We start from the raw sequence: 17,999 nt of genomic DNA on the forward strand, positions 1-17,999 counted from the left end.
CCATGAATTAAGAATGGTACCAAAACATCCTCCAAGAGCAACTTCTCCCAACCATCCAAGAACAGTTTGGTGACGAACAATGCCTTTTCCAGCATGATGGAGCACCTTGCCATAAGGCAAAAGTGATAACTAAGAGGCTCGGGGAACAAAACATTGAAAATTTTGGGTCCATGCCCAGGAAACTCCCCAGACCTTAATCCCATTGAAAATTTGTGGGCAAGCCTCAAGAGGCGGATGGACAAACAAAAACCCACAAATTCTGACAACCTCCAAACATTGATCAGGCAAGAAATGGGCGGCCATCAGTCAGTATGTGGCCCAAAAGGTGGGTAACAGCATGTCAGAGTGAATTGCAGAAGTCTTGAAAAAGGTCAACACTGCAAATATTGACTATTTGCATAAACTTAATGTAATTGTCAATAAAAGCCTTTGACCAGTGGTGTATCTAGGGATCCGAGTGCCCCTGGCAAACTAATGGACTGGCGCCTTCCTCCCCCCATAATTTCTGAATAATTACACTATACATTAAATAAGTACTTAAAATGATTCCCCAGCTACCCCCCTATGCAGTGCCCCCAGTAGCGGCCATCCCCCCATACAGTGCTCCCAGTAGTAGGCCCCCCTATTCAGTGCCCCTAGTAGTAGTCCCCCCTATACAGTGCTCCCAGTAGCAGTCTCCCCTATGCAATGCCCCAGTAGTAGTCTCCTCTATGCAGTGCAATGTAATTGTCAATAAAAGCCTTTGACGCTTATGAAATGCTTGTAATATTACTTCAGTATACCATAGTAACATCTGACAAAAAGGTCTAAAACCACTGAAGCAGCAAACTTTGTGAAAACCAATACTTGTGACATTCTCAAAACCTTTGGCCATGGCTGTATACAGATTCAGACTCGGATATAAAAGTGTTGTATATCAAATTCATCAGTGTAATCTTGCAATGTAGTTTTGCCGCTCCCAGTTGTATTATTTCTGCAAATGAGCTGCACATTTTGAACGAGAAAAATGCTTGGCGTGGCTGAGCCGCCCAGGACCTGATGGGCTATTGCTGTGACTAGAGCATCAGTGTATGAGGGTGTATCTGTATTATTGCCATTTTCTCATAATACATGTGATAAGGGTGTGGATTGAAACAGTAAAAAGGTCGAAAATGTCTAGATATACACCAGATGTTAGACAGTCAATAGGTGGACATGGACAAAAGGTCGACACACTAGTGCTTAACCCTTCGGTAAGTGTCTAACCCTAAAAAAAATAGGTGTCGACCATTTTTGTGTTGCCCATTTGTCCACCTTCTTACTTGTCGACCTTTAGTGTGTTGACCTTTTTGTCCCTGTAGACCTATTGACGGTCCAACATCTGGTGTCTATCGTTTTACTGTAGATCTATAGACTGAATCCCATGTGTTAAAGTGGTAAAGCACTGTCTGCTCTCGATGCACCTATCACATTTATCAGTGGTCTGGATGATGTTAATGTGTAGGAGAAAATTTAGGGGCACTAAAAAGCATTCAGCTAGCTATCCACTGTGGAAGATACAACAATGGGTCCAGACCTTTACAGGTTTTTAATAGCTGTCTGACTGCAATACATTTCTGAATACTCTGGCAAATAAAACCATCTTTCCTTTCAGACTGCCTGCAGTGTTTGTTAATGCACATATCATCAAAGACCCTGTTGTTTGCCCAACTTCTTTTGTATGGTTATGAATACAATAATATTTCCTTCAACACTTGTGTTCTTCTGAATTCTCTATGATAATATATCTTATCAAAAGGAACACTGTAAATATAGCAAGCTAACTACTGCTGTAAACTGAGACAACTGTTAAAAGGTTCTCTGTTTAAATGAGAGAAAATTCAAATGCATACTGTAGGTGCATGTTGCATGGTGCACCTGGACATTATCTAAGGGCCTGATTCAGCAAGGAATGCAGTTGCGTATACACACGCAACCGGTCGACCAATTCGCACTGCGCATGCGCGAGCTAGGCCCCATGTTAGGAATTGTGTACGCAGTGACTATGCAGGCCCATGGCAGAGTGATTGACAGGAAGTGCCGTTTGTGTGTGGTGATGGGGGGTGGTTGGGCAAACGCAGGCGTGCCAGCGGGTTTCAACGCCGTTGCACGGGCATGCATAAATTATCCACTGTGATACCAGACACCGCCTGAGGTCTCATAGCGTGCGCAGAAGTTATCAATTCCTTAGTAAGGTCAGTCATCCGAAGTTGCTCGATGTTACAGATTGTTTCGCTATGTTGTCAAAGTATACGGATGTGAGCAAGGGGAAGTGGGCGTCCTTATGTCAGGCTGCGATCGCAATGCGAATGCAAACATTAAATATCACCGCTGATATTAGCAACGCTGGTGTGTGCGTATAGCAATCCTTAGTGAATCAGGCCCTGAGTCTAATATCAACCAGGAGTTGGATGTCTTTCATTACTCTTATTTTTTAAGATCATCAGAGCCCCTAAAATAGCATCTACAGTAGCATTATTGTTCATAGCTAGAACTCCAGTTGTCCCAGCTCCTATAGTTTCTATAGAGTAAATACGTTTTAACCTCACGCTGAAATTGTAGCAGTAGGCATTTCAGCATGAGGCTACAACACATACATGCAATGATTTTTACAGCCAGTTAGGCAGTTTTAGACCTAACTCACCCTAAACCAGCCAGTTAAATCTAAAACTGCCCAATGGAGCTCCATTTAATGTCAATCAGAAAGGATGTGGTCAGTTGGTAACAACATCTGATTACACTAATGATGCCCTGATGATGAACATTCATTCCCACAGAGTGCAATCCACAGTCTAGTTTGGTCACTATTCACTTCCAGCATCAAATGGAGCTTATTACTGTGGTCTGAAGATAACCATACAGACAGGCCAACAGAGGTCATCGTCTGTCATGTTCCCGCTGCATTTCCTAACACCGTCTGCCCTATTGCCCAATGTTGCAGTAGATATGTTGTCAGCATAATACTCTCTGGACTTGTGTGTGTCCTCCTTTGAAATACTTGCCATAAATTTAAATTGTAATGTGTTTAAAGCTGGGTACTCACTAGACGATATATTGTACAATTTGTCGTTCTGAGACCAATCGGAACGTCACATCGTCCAGTGTGTACACACTGTTCAGCGAGATATGAAGAGCTGGCGGCCAACACCATGCTACTGGATGCGGCAGGGCAACAATATATCATCAGGTCGTACACCAGATCGTGTAGTGTGTATGGGCCGCCCAAGATATTGTTACGTCACTGGGGTACACACATCGTCCAGGGTGTAGTGTACCCGGCATAACAGCTAGTAGGGTGGAGGGTGAACAGTATGAAGAGAAAGTAATGTAATGTTGCTCAAAGCCAATGTTCCCGTTGTGGTTGGTATTTCAGCAGTTTCTTTTAAATGTGCACCCAGTTTATACCTCTTCCCTATTCCACAGAGTGCTCATTAGCACAGACAATTTAGTCTGTAGACTTACTATATGTGATATTTTAAGAAGTTTAATGATTGTCCTTTTCTCCAGGAATGGTGTCTGTACTGGACCTCATGCAGGGAGGCTTCCCATCCAGGGCTTCATTCCATGAACTCTATAACATGTACAAGAAATATATGCCTGCAAAGCTATCTCGCCTGGACCCCAGACTTTTCTGCAAGGTATCCCCTCTCCTAGTGAACAGCAATTTTAATTGTACCAAAAAAGTAATTTTCATGCTGTGTAAAATCATCTAGTAAAACTGCTTGTGTTTTAATAATTTATTGTCAGCTTTGAAGACTATTTTAAGGGGTATAAATTCAAGCCTATTAATGTTTTTCTTTTATGTTACAGGCTCTGTTCAAAGCCTTGGGCTTAAATGAAAATGATTACAAATTTGGGTTAACTAAGGTGTTTTTCAGGCCTGGCAAGGTAAATGTCTACTTTTTTTAAAATATTAAATGCGATGATTCCAGGATAAGGGTCTAGGCATTGTGTATTATTCGCCTACCTGTTATGTGCAAATAAGTCTCCTTTTACCCTTGAATATTCAAATATGCTTGTAAATTAATACAATTGTTTCTGTGTTTAAATGTGCATTGTTCTCTACAGCTGTCATGTTGTATCTTCGCATACCAGAGGACCTAGGATATGTTCATGCATTATGTCAGGCTGTTTCACTGGTTTTAGAAAGGCAACATGAACATTGTAAAGTGCCTAGCATTGTGTGCAATGCAGGGGATCAATCAATTCAACACTTTTCAGCCAGCAGTTACTTTTGTTCAACACTGCGTTATATATTTATATTTGGGTGCTTTATAAAAAAATAAGTCTTTTTTTTTTATACCTACCAATGTTTCGTATTGGAAACTCAAGGCCAATCATGGGTGCAAACCCAAACCATAATATCTATCTATCTATTTATCGGAATCGGTATGATTTACCGCCGGACCCATGCCCGGCGGTTGGAATCCCGACAGTGGCATCCCGACAGAGGAGGTAATCCCGATTGTCAAAGGTAAGTATATGCTAACCTATTTCTACCCCCGAACCCTAACCTCCCCTCCCACTGCCTAACGCTAACCCCCCCTTCCCCTAGCCTAAACCTAACTGGGGGTTAGACGTCTCCCCCGGGAACCCTAAACCTAACCTTCCACCCCCCCCTTCCCGCGGCTAACGGCGCCCGGCATCCCTTCGATCGAGATACCGGGCGTCGGGCTCCCACCGTATGTCTACTGACAGGCGTCGGCATATCGACGCCTGTCTTTAGAACCTTGCCGGGATATGACAGTCGGGAAGCCGGCTGTCGGGATTAGGTCCGCCGGCTTCCCGACTGCATACCCTATCTATCTATCTATCTATCTATCTATCTATTTATCTATATATCTATCATCGCCAGATCCAGCTCTGTACCACTAAGAAGAAACTTACAGTACCTATACTGCCAGAATATTGGAGTCACATTTAAAAAGTATTACTAAACAAAACATGACTATACATTTAGTGTATTTCTTGGCACCCCCGTGCTATCTGACCTATAGATTTCAATCGCACACCCCTGATCAGCAGATAAAGGGGATGAGGGGGTATTTTAATCATTTATAGTGAGTGGAGTGTGTTCTGGCCACATTTCATATGCTGGAGGTCACAGAATTAAATGATGGACCTTTCAAGATTGGCAGATCTGTGTTTGCTGCAATCGATCTGCAAATCACTGAAAAAGATCTGTAATGTATGGGCGCAGATTGCTAGATTGGGACATCCTAAAATCGGACAATCAATCTTCAAATTGTTCACTTGTGGTTTCCAGACTACTGATGTATGGCGAGCCTTTACACTACACTCTTTGGGGGGGGGGGGGCTTCCATTGGTGATACAGTACCATTATACTGTTTGAATGTGTACAAGTGGTACTTTATTTGGTTGAGAACAACTGGGCCTGATTATATATAAATGTGCACATTGGCTTAAAGAGAAATTATTTGTAACGTTCAGGGGGGTGTCCAGCATAAAAAATTGATTTGGAGCATTCAAAGCTACATGTTTACTATGTGTGCATGAAAAGCCTACGCTTCCACTTAAATGCAAAACAATATTATCTTTGATGAGCATTGTCAGTTCATAAGCTCTGCCTATATATATGCTCTCATAGGTGATATGTTCTATCCTTAATGATACTGATTTATATAAAATAAAATCAGATCTACCTGGGTGATTTTTTATTAGCAGTTTTTTATATTATAACAAAATTCTAGGTTTTTTTCTTAAACACCTCTTGCTGAATGCAGGAGCAGAAATTGAGATTTACATGTTACTGTTAATGCGTGTGAGAGTCCCAGAAAGAAACTTTCAAAACCACTGTTGTACATTATGGAGCAAAGAGTGTTCGTGCCTACATCTGAACACAGGCATTGCGGAAAACATGAGGGTATTCAGCTCAATCAAAAATCATATATTGTTTTAGCTAGTAAAAACCATGTTTTTTTTACTAAACATATTCTGTGTTTTCCATTTCAGTTTGCTGAATTTGATCAGATCATGAAGTCTGATCCTGACCATTTAGCCGAACTGATAAAGCGTGTCAATCACTGGCTTATCTGCAGTCGCTGGAAAAAGGTCCAGTGGTGTGCACTTTCCGTCATAAAATGTAAGTGGATTATTGTGTGCGGAGACATAAAATGTGCCTTCATAAAGTTATGTTTTTCTATTTAAATTCAAAGTCCGTAGTGTTTAAAGAAAAGTATTTCCGTATTTCCTAATCTTCTCTGGATTGCATTGAGTCTTGAGCAGTGCCCGTTGTGGTGGTTATATGCATGTCAGAACATAATGAATGTCGAAGTACTTCCTTCTTAACACTGTAAGAAATGTTAGTTTTATACCTAGAAAAGGATCATTTTGCAAAGATATTTCAGCTCTAAGATAATTAGTTCTTTTATCTTAGATAGGCTTTGAACATTCTGAAAACCCTGCAAACATATCATTAAAATAATTAATACGAATTCACTGAAAGTTATATAAGTGACTTTGGAATGGGATGAAAATATTGTTTTTTTAGGCTGCAAACCGCCGTCTGTTTCAATTAGACAACAAATCCTACGCTTCGTAAATATAGCCCTAAGTCTTTGTTTTAATATTACCTCTGACAAGTATGTTCTGACACTAATCTCCAATTCATGAACACTGTTTCCAGTTAGTGAACTTGTCCCAGACTCTATTTGCTGGCTTTGATACCACTCATTTGACTTTTTTATTGACAGCTTTTTGTAGTTTGACAGTAGTGTACTATTCCTCAACTTTACCATTATCTAGTTCATGTTCTAAAGATGAAAGTACGTAAGCATGCATGCAGAAAAATAAATAGAGAAGTTCTATATAAAACTATCATTTAAGAGTGTGAATACTAATGCAATCATTTCTTTTCAGTTTTTTGTTCATAAATAATTTTGTCAAATAATTGATTTAAATTTGTAGTCACAGTATCAAGTATTTTGTATTGATTAGTGGAAATAATTTCAGTTAAATCTATCATGGTTCATGCTCTATGGCAGATTTTCTCCATTTCACATTTATGCTCTCATCCTATAGTGCTGCTCTCTCCCTCTCTAAACAGTCATATTTCAAGATCCTCATCTCCTCTCAGTCCTCTAATCCCCAGCGTCTCTTCACCACTCTCAACTCCCTCCTTTGCCCACCCCCTCCTTCTCCTCCCCTCCTTGCTCTCTGCCCTTGACTTTGCTACCTACTTTACATCTAAAATTGATTCCATACATCAGGACATCATATCCAACCAGTCCCCCAGGTCTCCACCGCCTCCTTTCCCAGATCACCCCTCCCAATCAACTCTACCAACTCTTGCATCCTTCTCCCCTGTATCTGGTGAGGAAGTCATGGCCCTCATCCGGTCCTCCCCCTCTTCCACCTCCCCCCTTGATCCTATCCCCTCCCGCCTCCTCAGCTTCCTCTCTCTTTCTGCCTGCTCCCATCTTGCCCACCTCATTAACCTCTCCCTCTCATCAGGCACTGTTCCTTCTGCATTCAAGCATGCTCTTGTCTCCCCCATTCTTAAAAAACCTACCCTTGATCCTAACCTTCTTTCTAACTACCGACCCATCTCTCGCCTCCCTTTTGCCTCCAAACTCCTTGAGCGGATTGTCTACAAACGCCTTACCACTTTTTCTTTCCTCCCACTCCCTCCTTGATCCTTTTCAGTCCGACTTCCGTTCTCTCCACTCCACTGAAACTGCCCTCACGAAAGTCAGCAACGACCTCCTTGCTGCCAAATCCAAGGGCCACTACTCTCTTCTCATTTTCCTTGATCTCTCTGCTGCTTTTGACACTGTGGACCACCCTCTCCTGCTGCATATCCTTCACTCCCTTGGTCTACGTGACACTGCTCTCTCCTGGCTGTCATCCTACCTCTCTGACCGATTTTTTTTTAGTGTCCTCTCATGACTCCTCTTCCCCCCACAGCCTCTTACAGTAGGTGTTCCTCAAGGTTCTGTTCTTAGACCTCTTCTATTCTCCCTCTATACTTCCTCTCTAGGTGAACTCATCAGCTCTTTTGACCTCCATTATCATCTCTATGCTAATGATACTCAAATCTACATTTCCTCCCCTGATCTCTCCCCCTCTCTTCTGACTCGTATCTCCAACTGTCTCTCTGCCATCTCTTCCTGGATGTCCCAGCGATTTCTTAAACTTAATATGTCTAAGACAGAGCTGATCATCTTCCCACCCTCCCACATAACCTCACTTCCCACTATTTCTTTATCCATTGATGGTATAACTATCTCATCTAGCCCCAAAGTGCGCTGTCTTGGAGTCATCCTGGACTCATCCCTCTCCTTCAAACCACATATCCAGAACCTTTCACAGTCCTGTCGTTTCCATCTCAAAAATATTTCTAAGATCAGACCCTATCTCACCCAGGATGCTACAAAAACCCTCATACACTCACTGGTCATCTCCAGATTGGACTACTGTAACCTCCTCCTATCTGGCATCTCCAAATCCCATCTCTCTCCTCTCCAGTCTGTCCTCAATGCTGCTGCACGGCTTATATTCCTCTCCAAACTCTCTACATCTGCCTCCCCTCTCCTACAAGCCCTCCACTGGCTCCCCTTCCCTTTTAGAACCCAATTTAAGGTTCTCACGCTCACTTACAAAGCCCTCACCCAATCTTCCCCCATATACATCTCTGATCTCATCTCCCTTCACTCTCTTCTCCGCTCTCTTCGTTCAACTAATGCACGCTGCCTTTCATGCCAGCTGATTACTTCCTCCCACTCCCGTCTCCAACATTTTGCCCGCACCGCTCCCCACCTCTGGAACTCTCTCCCACTCCCCATCAGACTCTCCACCTCTTTGCAATCCTTCAAACGGGCTCTCAAGACCCATTATTTCATCAAAGCCTTCCAGCTGTCATTCTAACTCCCTGATACATACACCTTCCTCCACATCTGTGTCACCCCTGTTTGTCTTTCCCTCCCCTTTTAGAATGTAAGCTCTTATGAGCAGGGCCCTCTAACCTCTTGTACTTCTCCCTACTTTAGTTTCATCTACTTCTTACTCACCACTAGGGCACCTAACACTTGGCTTGGATGTTCTAGCACAGTAAAATGTGAAAGAGCCAGAGTGGAATAGGGAGGGCATACATTTTATAGCCACTGTAAGTCCTGGCCAGGTATTGAGGCCTAAAATACAAAAAAGTAACAAAAATACAAAACTACTAGTAAGTAAATAAGATGTAAATAATATTAGTTATTTTATCCTTCATTATTCATCTTTAGCATACCTCCAGACAGCACTGTTAGCCCAGACTAACAATAACTTATAGTTATGTCCTCATGGGAACATCACCATGATGAACAGGTGCTGCATGCACCAGATGCAGATTCCTCTAGTACCCACTACAACTGAAAGGTGTTTTTAGAGCAGAAGAGGGGTTTTGGGGTAAGCACATTGGGTCAGCACATTGTGCTTTGTACACCCCAGGATATGTTGAACATGTTTGTTTATTTTGTTCCAATTACCATGAGCAGGTATTTAAGTATTAGTTCATTAACAGATTTATTGCTTGAACATTATAATTGCACTTTAACATCTCTTGTGTCTCACCCCAACAGTTATTTTCTAAATTCTGTAGGCTTAACCCATAATAAAAGTTATTCCCTAAAAAAAGTTCAGTTAATTGGAGTCTCCTCCTGCCTAGAGTCATGCCTCTGCCTTTGTCAGGGTAAGCTGGAGAGAAGGCCAGATAACTAACCAACTAGAACTTGGGTAAATTACAAACTAAACTATGTGTTTACTATGCATCGGTTTTAACTGTCCTTGGTCATCCACCATCAATACCTGTCATATTTCAACCTCTTATTCCACAGCAAATCTGATTGCACTCCACCATCAACCTGCTGAAGGCTCATTCTACACCCCTAGGGAGTTTGGGTGGGGAGGTAATAGTAAGCTTAAATAGTTAAATAATAATGTTTTTTACAGATGGACTACAGGTCCCAGCCCCGGCATGATGACTCTTGTCAAACCACAAGAGCTAGCATGCTCGGACATCAAGGGCCCAGTGGCACCTGTTCTCCAACTGTAAAAAAAAATGAAATAAAAGACTGTACACACACATCACATGGGGACATTCTCCATAGGAATTAATGAGGATGCGCTGATTGGTCAGATCGTGGATACTGACACAAATTAATTACTGTGGAAAGTGGTCTGAGCAGTAGCTCCATTTTTTTTGTGTTGCCAAGATTCGAAATGTGACATGGACCGTGAATACCGACAGATTGATACTAAATAAATTGGTGAACGAGGGCTGTGTAAGAGTGTTTTTAATTATAAAATAATACCAATCTGTGTGTGTTTTTGTACTGTCTTTTGTTTAAGATTTTTTTTTTTACAGGTGGGGGTGGAGTGGTCTATTGATGTCTAAGGCAGGCTTGCTGGGACCTGTACTCCACCTGTAAACAAAAAACATTTTATTTAACTATATAATTTTACTATTACCTCCGCACCCAAAGCACTGGGGTGCAGAGAAGAGCCCTGGGTTGTGTGTCCTCCTGCTATAGTGTCAGATTCCCCAGCTGGTTTAGTCTAATGTGGGTTAATGGAAAATAAGGGGAACTCTATGCCATTACCCCCCTATTTTCCAACACTAGCCTAGCCTCAGAGGGTTGGTTAATGGTTGGGGGACACATACCGTTTTTCTTATTTATTTTTTTTATTTTATTTTACACCTTTTCAACCATTTGAATAAAATGAAGTCTGCATAAATCATAGTAATCTGTGTTGTATCTCACATAAACTTTCCTGCCAGAGGCAAGTCTATTACTTGGGTGGGTTTGCCATCGGCTTTGCGGTGGGTTCTAAACCCAACACATAGCAAACCCGGAGTTTCTATTCTTGTGACTAAAAAAACATTGAAAGTGAGCCGATGTTCTAATGTGCTCTAAAGTCGGACATTTGGTCGGCTTCTTTAGTAAATGAGCGGATTGCAAAACAGACAGAAAAATGCCTAAAAAAGCAAAAACGGCCTTTAGTAAATATATCCCTTATAGTTTTTCACATCAATAATATTTTATTGAAAATTTTGTAGTGGGGGTACAGAAAGAAAAAAAGGGGAGGGGAAATTGGGGAAAAATACAAAACACAACTTTAGACAATGTACATAATACAAATCTAACAACAATATACAGGTCTAGACTAGTCAGTAAATAAAAAAGAAAAATAAATACTACCTTGGCATAACTTCCAAAACCAAACTTTAATTAGAAATGGACGGTTCATTCAAGCTAAATGGTAAGAGTCAGACAAGGACGATTTGGTAAAAAAGACAGCACCTTCTCCATCAGTTATATATTCATGCCAAGCCAACCACTTCATTATCGGAGCGGAGGTAGAGGTGGAGTATGGCATGGATTCTATTTCCATCAAAAAATGAAAATGAACGTTATGGAACACCTTAATAACTGGAGGAGGAAGAGGCTGTTTCCAACAGTGGGCAAGCGCAGCGCTAGCTGCAATACAATATGCCCAAGTATATATTGTCGATGCGATGGAATGGAAGCAGGGTATATATGTAATAACACCAAAGACGGGGAGGGAGACAGTGATAACCCCAAAACCTTCTGAATTAAAGAAAATACATCTAGCCAGTAAGTAGGTAGGAGAGGACAAGTCCAAAATGCATGATAAATATGGCCCACTTCACCACAACTGCGCCAACAGAATTTGGAACTTGAACGCCAATAAGAATGTAGTTTTATTTAGTAACTTGATTTGCATTTCAGTATGGTTCAAACAGCGGGACATTCTGAAAGAATTGATTGAGAATCTTTCTCCCCATCTTATCCCTTATAGTTTTCAAGCAAGACTGTTCACCTAGACGTGGTCCACAGTTATACTTTCAGTTTTGTAGGCTCTAATTTAGTTTATCCACTTTTTAGAAGTATCTCATAAGCATTGTATATAACGAGAATTTCAAGATGGCATTTCAATGTAGCTATGCCTTGCATGATTATACTACATGGAAGGTTACAGGTAAAAATGTTACATCAAGAATAAGCTATATCTACCTGGAAGAGCTTGAGTTTCCAGCGGGACTTTGTGCTGGATTGAATCAGCCCCTAGGAGCCTGAGTATTGCTAGATTTTTATAAACGAAAATGGACATTTCAGAAAGTATTCACTTTTTATGTTGCATGCTATGGAACCGCGATTCCTGGTATTATCTCCTCATCCTTCCCACTTCACTAGTAATTGGGCAGGATACTGGAGATTCATCCACTTTTTCTGGGGGTGTAGGGGACTACCCGGAAAAACAGGAGTCTCCCACATCTTCAGGGAGAATAGGTGAGTATGGACTGGAAGCTCCAATGTGGCAAGGACTGATGTGAATGATTAAATATTCTCTGTACAAAGCTGCATAATATGGTAGAGCTATATAAGTAATAATAAATATAGTATACTGTATAACAATAATTGCTCCTTAAGATCTAGTGTTCATACTGTGTAAAATATATATGTAAATGGTGTGATTATTAAAAGTTGGTATATCTTTTAAAAATTATGTAAATTTATGGGTTTTTCTAATTTGTGCTTGTGAAGATGGATTTTAATTAGTTCTTCTTCAAAACACTTTTATTATTTCTTTTAAAGTGAAAAATAAAATCCAATACCGGGCCTCTGCTTGCATTAAAATGCAAAAGACTATTCGGATGTGGCTTTGCCGGAAGAAACACAAACCTCGGTAAGAATAACGGTTGCATACAAAATCAAATCTATTTTCTTCTTCCACCATCACGCGATTCTTATTTTTCCTTTTTGTGAAAATGATATAGCATCTAGTTCTAACAATCACTGATTGATTTTTCCAATATGGAGCGCTGTAATCCTGAACAGGTGTTCAATACCTTTGTGAATTGAGGCTGCTATCAAAGATTTCTAGATTGAGCAATTCATCCCAGTCAACTAACAAACTGAATGATATGTTTCCATTTACAAACAACATAAACATAACGCTGCCATCACCTTGTTTTTACATTTTAACAGCCACTTTTATTGGTGCAGATGCCACTTCTGTTAGGTAATATGGATAGAATAGACCATAACTTCAATTTCTATTATTGACTCCGTAAAATCAGTGACAGATAGGAAGTGCTAGGGCATTTATCATCTTTTCCAACTTATGTTGCTCATAATATTTGTATCTTATTCCAATCTTCGTTCTTTTTCTTGCTACAAAGTTATATCCATTTTATTTTTACGGTAGCCATAATTGATAACTCTGAGACTATGCTGGAGTGATCATTACCGATGGTTTAATCTGTTTCTGGAAATATTTATACCATTTCTAGAGAATTCACAATAGGAACTCTGTATGTGCTTCTGTATTTATACTTCAGAATTAAAGCCACTTCTGTTTAAAGGATTAATTCCATTTATTTATAAAGCAGCCAAATCAGCAGCTGAATTATATTTTGAAATGGGTGCTTTTGCCTAGCAATGATGAAGATAGCATCACATTTTATTTCAGTTAGGAAACCACTTTGGAAATCCAAAGTACAGTATAGTTTTATTTAAAATATGTGATATGAAATGAGGACTAAATTGCTGTAATAATTTCTGTCCATTACTATGCATGGTGCTGAAATGAATAGCTTCCGTTGCCCGTTTCACGACACATTGCTTTCACTATTACAGACAATTTCCAGTAATGTGGTTGGACATAATGATGTAGCACACTCGTGCAGAGCTGTATTTAGAGTGTGTAGGAATTGGAAGTGTATGCATCCTATATATGTTCCCCGCACACACACTCCTGTCCATCTCTTAAATACCCTATCCATTATTTTTACTGCATACAGTACGTGTCCTCTTACACCTATCCTTCTGCGCAATATGACGCAAGACACCTGATGCGACTTAGTAAAACGCTCTGTCATGTGTGGCTATTCCTGTGCTTAAGTACTTTTTCTCTGATTTTGCCTCTTAATTTGCTAATACAGATATGTCCACATACATGTGTCCTTAAGTTGTGCCAAATAGCCCCATTTAGCAAGCAAAAACATTAAAACGAAGTACCTAGTACATGATAAGCGAACTAGAGTTGAGGAAAAAGTACACAATCTAAGGTAAAAAAGGCACAAGCCAGGTCCAATACGAGTGACCTGTGCCATGCATCATTATGCTTAACCTGCGACTTTATAATAGTCCATTGCTACAAAATCCTTAGCACCTAGTATACTATAAGCAAAGTAAGAAGTAAAATTGAGGAAAAAGTATGCAATCTATGTAATAAGGCAACAGACAGGTCCAATACGAGTGACCCGTGCTATGCATCATTATCTATTGTTCAGTCTAGCACCCTGCACCTTTTAAAACCAGTGCAGTTCCTCTTTCCAGCCTGTGGTGTCACTCTCTACTCCTAGAATGAAGAATATTTATCTGCATCTTTACATCCATTCAGAGATACCTATTCTGATATTTATGTAGCTGGCCATTGATTTGTCTACTGTGCATACAGTATGTCTGAGCCACACTGCACATGTGCTGTGATCGTTTTGCGACAGCTGTCGCAGTGAGGATTTATTTGCAAAGTGATTGACAGACAAGGACCATTTGAGGAACGGCAACAATGTGTGGTGGTGACTCATTTGCAACTCGCCTGCGTTTGTTTTTCGAGTGCTGTGACAGCCAGGTACTGCAATCCCATGTGCAGTCAAAATGGCTCAGGCGCCTTAGTTCTATCAGCCATTCTACGCGGCCATAGGGTTACTCAGAAGGTGGATTGTTACACCCTTGTACACAAGCAATGGATTATCGAAGTGTCTGTGGACGTCTCAATAAAAATTGCAGACACAGTAGTGACGGCATTTGTGTCCATCTCTGAATCGGGCCCTAAGATGCAAATTTGAGCAAAAAGTTTGCAGCACTGGAATTACGCCAGGTGTCTCACGCCATATGGCACAAACAGGATAGGTGTATGAGGACACATGCAGTATGTAGTGTACTAACTAGCTAATAGATTAAGCTTTACGATGCATGGCACAGGTCACTCGTATAAGACCTCTGCCTTGTGCCTTTTTTACTAGATTACATACTTTTTTTCCTTAATTTTGTATTTAGGATTAGCATTGCTTTTGTCGCATAGGCATTGGTATAAAGTAGCAGATTTAGATGCATATTTTAAGAAAAATTTACAAATACCGTCGCACAACAAACGGGGCTGTTTGATGCGATATGAAGACAGGTGTATGTTGACACACACATAGTTGGTAAAATGAAATAGGTTAATATAAATTTCTAAAACCACTACTATGCTGGCCCCTGAACATTGTACCTAGGTTGACTGCCCTGTTTTTACAATGTGTTCTACATTTAATAGTATTTACCACAAAAATATCTCAGTATCTTGGCATGGATCAATGGCAGTATGTGTATGTTAGTACAATATTCCTACTAGTCTGCTCCTTCAAAATCTAATGTAACATTTTGTTTACAGAATTGATGGCATGAGAAATGTGAAAACACTGAAAACCAGGCTCGTCAAATTCAATGAAGTTGTTAATGCTTTGAAAGATGGGAAACAGGAGATGAGCAAACAGGTGAAGGACTTGGAGTCGTCCATCGATGCCCTCCTGGCTAAGATAAAGGTGAGGTGAAATCATTTCTGTTGTTTGCTGCTGATGCTGTGCGTTCTGTCTGCTAAAAATGTCATTATGCAAATTGACTTACATGAATAAGGAAATAAATGAGTGTTTTTCACACTTCCTGCCTCAGATTCTTTGGCAAGCTCCTTGCAGTCTGTAATTGTGTAAAAAGATGTACATTTCAATGATGCTCTCAGAAAGCCTCATCACAGATAATATGCCTACTGTGCTAGCAATGATTCATCTTGGTGAGGGTGCCTGGGACAGCTTGACAAGCTGTCATTGTGTTTTCATTATGGAAAGCTCTCCCTGGTCAATCAAAACTAGTATAAGACTAGCTTGTATGAGGACATTTTATTACATTTAAGAAGACTTAAAGTGAGTGCAAGATTTTAGTAGTCTATAACCACATATTTTAGTTTGGGGAATGGAAGGAAAACAGTTTCAGCGTGCCTCTGAAATCAGAATATTTTTTGGAAATATTCCTGTTGAGTGAATAGGGTTATCTTGTGCAGAATAAATAACACATGATGTTCCTACAGGCTGATCATTATGTAGGTCCTGAGTTGTAAGTAACGCAAAAGCAACACCCTCTGTAAATGAACTGCGAACAGAATGTTAATGCAACTATATGTACATTCTAATGTGTACTTCTGTATTTGATTACACTGGCCACAATGCATATGTATGACTCCATATAGTAACTCTGACTACACTTCCAAGGCACAGCCCCGCACACCAACAAAGCGGTTCCTTTGCATGCGATTGTTTCTGCCCATTTACCAGGATAACCTTTTTATTGCCTGCGGATAAACAGTTGAAATACGTTCATCTCTGAATCTCATTTGCAAAGATGCGTATGCAGCCAATGACACATACGCAGCATGTTAACAATTGCTAGATACGGTTACATTCTAAATTGCGAGTGACTCAGTGGGAGATGTATCAAACATTGGAGAGAGATAAAGTACCAACCAATCAGCTTCTAACTGCCATTGTACAGGCTATGTTTGAAAAATTACAGAAGCTTATTGGTTGGTACTATATCTCTCTACTTTATCTCTCACCAAGGTTTAATACATCTCCCCCCTCAGAATCAGCCTATATCTCCATGTAAGTTTTGCCTTTGTAGTCACCATGGGAAACATGTATAGCCATGGCAAAAAGTTTTGAGAATGACACAAGTATTTGTTTTCACAAAGTTTGTTGCTTCAGTGTTTTTAGACCCTTTTGTCAGATGTTACTATGGTATACTGAAGTAATATTACAGGCATTTTATAAGTGTCAAAGGCTTTTATTGACAATTACATTAAGTTTATGCAAAGAGTAATTTGCAATGTTGACCCTTCCTTTACAAGACCTCTGCAATTCGCACTGAAATGCTGTCAATCAACTTCTGGGCCACATACTGACTGATGGCTGTCCATTCTTGCCTAATCAATGTTTAGAGTTTGTCATAATTTGTGGGTTTTTGTTTGTCCAACCGCCTCTTGAGGATTGACCACAAGTTCTCTGGGGAGTTTCCTGGCCATGGACCCAAAATTTAGAGATTTTGTTCCCCGGGCCACTTAGTTATCACTTTTGCCTTATGGCAAGGTGCTCCATCATGCTGGAAAAGGCATTGTTCATCACCAAACTGTTGTTGGATGGTTGGGATAAGTTGCTCTTGGAGGATGTTTTGGTACCATTCTTTATTCATGGCTGTGTTCTTAGGGCAAAATTGTGAGTGTGACTACTCCTTTGGCTGAAAAGCAACCCCACACATGAATGATCTCCGGATGCTTGGGTCCATGGCCAGGAAACTTCCCAGAGAACTTGTGGTCAATCCTCAAGAGGCGGTTGGACAAACAAAAACCCACAAATTCTGACAAACTCCAAACATTGATTAGGCAAGAATGGACAGCCATCAGTCAGTATGTGGCCCAGAAGTTGATTGACAGCATTTCAGTGCGAATTGCAGAGGTCTTGTAAAAGAAGGGTCAACATTGCAAATATTGACTCTTTGCATAAACTTAATGTAATTGTCAATAAAAGTCTTTGACACTTATGAAATGCTTGTAATTTTACTTCAGTATACCATAGTAACATCTGACAAAGAGGTCTAAAAACGCTGAAGCAGAAAATTTTGTGAAAACCAATACTTGTGTCATTCTGAAAACTTTTGGCCATGGCTGTACTAAACATTGTGTTGTACGGCAGATTTTCCCTTACAAATTACATGAATTACTATACGGTGGTTTGGAGGGTGATTGTCAAACTGCTAGCGATATTCAGTGGTTTTGTAATGGCTAAATCTCCAATGGTTTTGTCAAAATCGGCACGGTAGAAAGAAGGTTTTACATTCAGGACTAGAAGTGTTCTTTACTGT

General features: G+C 40.4%; 1 protein-coding gene across 4 annotated transcripts in view; it reads left to right on the forward strand.

The window, feature by feature from the left end:
- Nucleotides 1-17,999, forward strand: part of MYO6 (myosin VI) — a 305,891-nt gene that overhangs the window by 239,388 nt on the left and 48,504 nt on the right. For all 4 annotated transcript variants that reach the window (XM_088471590.1, XM_088471596.1, XM_088471603.1 and 1 more), the window contains exons 21-25: nucleotides 3,526-3,656; nucleotides 3,829-3,906; nucleotides 5,992-6,121; nucleotides 12,639-12,729; nucleotides 15,484-15,634. In XM_088471590.1, coding sequence (XP_088327716.1) covers nucleotides 3,526-3,656; nucleotides 3,829-3,906; nucleotides 5,992-6,121; nucleotides 12,639-12,729; nucleotides 15,484-15,634 — 581 coding nt within the window. The remainder of the gene's footprint in view (nucleotides 1-3,525; nucleotides 3,657-3,828; nucleotides 3,907-5,991; nucleotides 6,122-12,638; nucleotides 12,730-15,483; nucleotides 15,635-17,999) is intronic.

Source organism: Taudactylus pleione, unplaced genomic scaffold, assembly GCF_031769625.1.
Source record: "Taudactylus pleione unplaced genomic scaffold, aTauple2 ptg000015l, whole genome shotgun sequence".
Classification (NCBI taxonomy): domain Eukaryota; kingdom Metazoa; phylum Chordata; class Amphibia; order Anura; family Myobatrachidae; genus Taudactylus; species Taudactylus pleione.